General features: G+C 34.0%; 1 protein-coding gene across 1 annotated transcript; it reads left to right on the top strand.

Annotated features, from left to right (window-relative positions):
• The first annotated feature begins 155 nt into the window (after positions 1–155).
• LOC117337155 (NADH dehydrogenase [ubiquinone] flavoprotein 2, mitochondrial-like) lies at positions 156–4,894 on the top strand. The gene is made up of 9 exons (XM_033897996.1): positions 156–258; positions 1,258–1,320; positions 1,868–1,930; positions 2,266–2,353; positions 2,961–3,060; positions 3,441–3,544; positions 3,769–3,878; positions 4,312–4,388; positions 4,609–4,894. Exons 1-9 carry the CDS (start codon positions 223–225, stop codon positions 4,709–4,711), a joined length of 744 nt encoding a protein of 247 aa, XP_033753887.1. The 5' UTR covers positions 156–222; the 3' UTR covers positions 4,712–4,894.
• The last annotated feature ends 1,068 nt before the right edge of the window (positions 4,895–5,962 follow it).

Here is a 5,962-nt window from a genome sequence, read left to right as displayed (position 1 = left end):
TTTGTGACCATAGTTTCGTAGTACCGCACTAAATAATGAAAAATAAACAGAAATTGTTTCAATAAATTGTATCAGTTTTTTTTTATTGAAGAGTCTAAAAACATTACGCAACAGATAGAATGATGTGATAAAATAAGCATTCCTGTTTATTGATATTTATTAATGTCAAATCATTCTGATCGAGACTGCTACCACACTGAATACTTCCGGTTATAGGAAAAGATGCTGCGGTCACTCAGAAAACTCCACACATTAGCTGTATGTATTGATATATACATTAATTGCAGCTTTTTCTGTAATCTCGTAATATTTTTATCATATCGGTTCCTTTATGATCATTTAGAATGCATTGACGCCTTAAAGTCAAGGCTCTATTGTTTATATATGTGGAGGTCATTCGACTTACGAAGTCAATCTTGTTTTGTAACAACCTGCAGTCATTTTAGTATCCTAAAACATTAACCAGTTTCGGGAGAGCATTCAGCTAGTGTTCGGATGTCCCGTGTTCGAATCTCGGTCTGCCTGCTAAATTTTCTCTTTCTCCATTTACATCATTGGCAAGCTTGTCTATCCTTGTTAGTTATGTTTAAAGCATTTGTGAGTGTGCTTTAATTTGTGGTCTTCGGGTTCGAAGACTTGAAAAGGGAGGCAGGAATGTAATGGAACTGGGCTGGGTCGATCATCGGCTAACAGTTAGCTCAATTGGTAACTAATGCAGCTAGTGCTCGGAGGTCCCTCATTGTCTCCTTCTCCTGTTACATACATAGCGAATTAATATAACTTATAATTATGAATTTGATAAAAATCAAGGGTAAACTGGATGCCTTGCACCTTGATACTTTGAACCAAGATATGCATTGATATATTTAGGCTTATTTTATAGGTTTATAGATTTGTTTATAACGGATTCTACTTTCAAATCCATTGCAATATTGAAATTATATCCATATCTTGAATTTGATTTACACAATAAAATATAGCTATAAGAGCATCCTCCTTGAACTCGGAGTCCACAGATATAAATTTATCACTTGACATGCATTGACTTACATGTACATCAATGAGTATTGTTTGCAAGACTATACTTTACCTAAGGGGGCGGGAAGGCTTTGAAATGAAAAGCTGGATGACTTTGTCCTTGTAGTTCAGGTTTAGGGCATCTGTCAAAATCTGAAGAGTTCAGATGTCTTTGGTTTGTAACATGTTCCTATATACATACAATATTAACACAAGCATTTTACATTATTTATGTTTCAGGTGGGCCAATTGAGGACCTTGCACAAATCAGTACCAGCATGTGGCTCTGGTCCTCTTCCTGTGGTAAGATTTTCAGTATGGTGACTATCCAGTGAACAGATGACATATATAGGCAGATCAGTTCAGACATTATCGTGGACCTATATGTAGATTGCCAGGATTTGATTTCCAGTTCAGGCTTATTTCTTTGGCACAGCGAAATTATTCCATAAAGCATTACCAGTACATACAATATAATTACCTGGTAATAATATCTCGGATGGAACATGAAGCTACACAGTTATAAGAGTTTAGACTGGTGGGTTACTTGAACCTAACAGATTTTACTATCATGGGTTTTTATTCTGGGTGCAAATATGTTGTGTGAACTGAAAACAAAATACATCTTATAAATACATTAAGCTTTTCTTGAAAACTAATCTGATTAACTTCAACAGAGTATGGAGATGAAAGAAATAGACTTAGACTGCCAAGAATACATGATATCATTTGAAGTATTAAAACATTGACATTTAAAGCCATATTAATAGGCATTGGGTCAATGAAAAACTTAAGTTGAAATGTAAATGATACAATGTAATAAAAAAACACTTCAATGTTTTGATTTTAGCACAGAGACTCCCCACAAAATAACCCTGATACACCATTTGAATTCTCAGCAGATAACATAAAGGTAAGACACTGCTTTAGATATGGGTCTTCCTCAAAAGTGATCGAATACTAACTACGGTATATCTCTTGGTGTTCGTTCTCATCAAAATTCTGGAAAGGGTCATCTGCACTCGCCTAAAATAATCCTACAAAAATGACTGTGCCTTTTATATATTGTTTCAGCAACGTTAACTGAATAATCAGCAAATACAATGTACATGTATGTAACTTAAGTTCCAGTTCTGATTAAGATAATTCTGAGTGCAGTTACTGAATATGTTTCAAGTTTTATGTTCAAGTAGAATATGTAGATAGGACTTTTGGTCAGAATGAAGTTGATCAAATATTTTGTTGCAGAGAGCAGAGTTGATTATAAATAACTACCCAGAGGGCCACCAAGCGGCAGCAGTCATTCCGATCCTGGACATAGCCCAACGACAACATGGTATACATAAATAAAACATTCCAAACTATTGTGGAAAAATGGAATTCCAAAAATGAAAAATTGCCATTAATATTGGTTTTGCTATTAGTAAACAAAATGAAATAAGCTTCATGATGTCTCTTGGACTACCTGCAACAGGGCTTTTGTGATGTACTTTCTGTATTTCGTTATTTCAAAACTAGTAGAAAGTTGATTTCCAGAAATAGAAAATCAGCTTTCATATTGCTTTTGCTATTTTACGTACCAAAATAAAATGAGCTTCATGAAGTCTATAAGACAAACCTATCCTGAGAATGTGTGTGATGTAAAAATTGTAGAAATCATTTTCTTGGTTATTCTGTAACTGAACAAACATCATTAGTTTGGAACATTGGTGAACACACATCGTCACAGATTCTAAAATTATGTTAACAAAATGCTGATTTCATTGTATTTTTTTCCTATTAAAAAACTGAATGTGATTAATAAATTTGTAAAAAAAAAACACTAAATATTGATTGTTACAGTTCATTCTGTTCAATTTTGTTGCGTGATGTGTAGAAAGGGTTCATTGGTTGATATTGGGTGAAGGGAGGCAATTCAAGTTGTTGTTTATTTTTCGTTTTAGGCTGGCTACCAATATCTGCTATGCACAAAGTGGCTGAGATGCTGCAGATGCCAAAAATGAGAGTTTATGAAGTAGCAACGTTTTATACTATGTTTAACAGGTGAGCAGCATCTTGTGTCATTCCTTTGCAATATAAAACTTGTACTTGTTTTAAAATTCTACAAAATGATTAGCAACTGAACCTAATATTGATATTTGATTCATCATGATGACCCAAGAAAGTCTGATCATGTATACAAGTACTACAAATTAGGAAGAGAACATATTCAATCTAAAAATGGACTGTTTTTGATGGATGATATGTTTAAACTTAAATCCTTGAATGTTCATGGGTAGAATCTTTCTAAATATTCAACCCACACTTCTAACTTACTGTTCTCAGCATTATGATAGCATGTTGGAGTAAAAGTTTTAAAATGGGAGGTAACTCTATACTCTGTAGTGCCTGTTACAACAGTAATTTATACTGTGTATTAACAGAGAACCTGTAGGCAAACACTTTGTACAGATTTGCACGACCACGCCGTGTATTCTTGGAGGTGCAGGTTCTGATGTGATCCTTAAAGCCATCAAAGATAACCTAGGTAAGTCATGTTAAATTGTATACAATATTTAATGTTACAGTCTCTTAATAGCAGATACGGTCAACAGCTTGTCATCTAAACCAGTTTTGCTGCCGAATCAAATTACAATATAATTATATTAAAATGATGTCATAAGATTTGTGATGAAGCATAATTTTTTTTATTTGGGATATCAGTTTCATACTTTGAATCTGCATCAAGATTTGGTTTATACTGTTTCACAGGAATTAATGTTGGAGAAACAACGCCCGATGGACAGTTTACCCTTTTAGAAGTAGAGTGTCTTGGAGCTTGTGTGAATGCCCCCATGGTCCAAATCAATGACAACTATTATGTAAGTTTGATTTTCAGATTATAGGATTTTACAGATATTCTGTACAGTGATGGGTATATGTTCCTTTAGGGGCAAGTACTTTGTACAAATATTGTATTATAATGCCAATCAGACATTTTGGTAAAACATTATTATCCCTTCATAAGGAAGTTGAGAAGATATAACATTTTGTTTGTATATACACAATGTACATGTATATTCATTTTTGTCATCACTCTCCCAATAAGTCAAATTTCATATGTATTAGTTGATGTTTCAAATGTCAAGGTCAAGGGTAATATTTATAGAAAATCTTTCTCATTGCACTAATCACTTATTTGTTAAACTGATTTTGATCAAACTTCATATATTAGTTAAGTATGAGAATACCTCCAAACAAGTTCATGTGAAAGGTTTGCAATAACATATTGTTTTTTTGGTTGCTTTTTTCCAGGAGGACTTAACAGTAGACGACATGAACAGAATATTAAACGATATAAAGGCTGGGAAATCACCGAAACCTGGACCTCAGTATGTGATTAGTAGCTTTGATCTGTTAATCTATGATTTTCATTGATTTGATTCAGCAAATCTATACTTTTATTTGGTTATTGTTCCTTATAATTCAATATGACAAAAATTAAATGTGTAATGTCTAATTCAACATCTGTTACTTTGTTTGGTTTCATTTTCCAATAATTTTATTTCCAACAAACAATGGTTACATCATGGCTGCTTCCGTTGTTAACAGGAGTGGTCAGAATGGTCGTTTTGCTTCCGAGCCTAAAGGAGGCCTCACTTCACTCTCAGAACCCCCAACAGGACCAGGATTTGGTGTAAGATCAGATCTGTAGTTCAAGCACGACTTTTTTATTAGTATGGATGTGTAAAATACTGCCATGATCTTCAGCTGCAGTGATCAAGACTTTGGTGGTAGTCAAGCCCCCGACAACTCTAGGATATGTTTTATTGAAGTGTAATATTTTGTAAATATCAAAGTTTAAGGAACTTTCCTTGAATAAAACAATTAAATATGAGTTTTAATATTTGTTATCTTTACATTTGCAAAAGAAATATAAGGTATTGACAGATTTTCTTACCGATATGGTTGCTGTAGAAGCCATGTCTTGCCTCGAAAGCCGAATTATTTCCCCCCTACCAGTGAAACCGAGAGGAGGGACACTAGTTTTTCTCTTTGTCCATGTGTGTATGTATGTAACACCAAAGTTTGTCAGCACTCTCTGAGTTGTTAGATCAAGGTTAATGTTACTTTTATCATTCAGTGCTCTAGTGACTTCATTCCTCTAGATAAATTCATCAAACTCTACACCTTTATAAAGGACCATAATATCTTACCAGTTTCAGTTTCCAGGTTGTAAGGTCAATGTCACTCGTTACTTTAAAAAAAAAAAATCATTAAATGTAATGCTTCAGTCAAAATACTATCATTATTATTTCCTGTATTATTACATTAAAATCAGTTCCAAGCTAATTGTATATCTTTCATTTTCCCAAATTAACATCAAAGGGCATCATCTTTATAAATCATTACAGTGTAAAAGCTAGAGGCAACAGGTAGGGGGCATGTATTGATTTAGCAGTACTCATTGGCAATACTCGGTATGCTTGTTATAATAATCCTTTCTAGCTCATATCATTTAAGCCATTATGTGTTAGTTTCACGGAGAGGTTTTAGCAATGCAAATAAATTTCCCAGTCAAAATAAAAGATGGCTGTCTATCAGCCATTTTGTATTTCCAATCAGTCTTAAAATTAACATGCACAACTGGGAGTCAAGAGGAACCTCTACATCAATGAAGAAGATTTATCCAGGACTTCTCATGAAATAGCAATAACAAACTTGCTCTGTCACTATTTTAGATCATCAGACAGTAGGGCTTTGGCACATAAGACACAACTCGACCACAAAGCCACACATTCTAGCTATTGGACTATGCTGCTGATATGTCAGTATCCATGAACCAACACATTAACCCCTTTGCCAATGAACTTTGTACAAGACAACTCCCAAGTGTTTTCATCCAGACTTTGAAACTGTTTGGATTTTGAAGTTGTGCACCAGTGCCTAGTGTATGGATCTGTTT

Source organism: Pecten maximus, chromosome 11 (genome assembly GCF_902652985.1).
Source record: "Pecten maximus chromosome 11, xPecMax1.1, whole genome shotgun sequence".
Lineage (NCBI taxonomy): Eukaryota > Metazoa > Mollusca > Bivalvia > Pectinida > Pectinidae > Pecten > Pecten maximus.
This window is presented reverse-complemented; position numbering and strand designations above follow the sequence as displayed.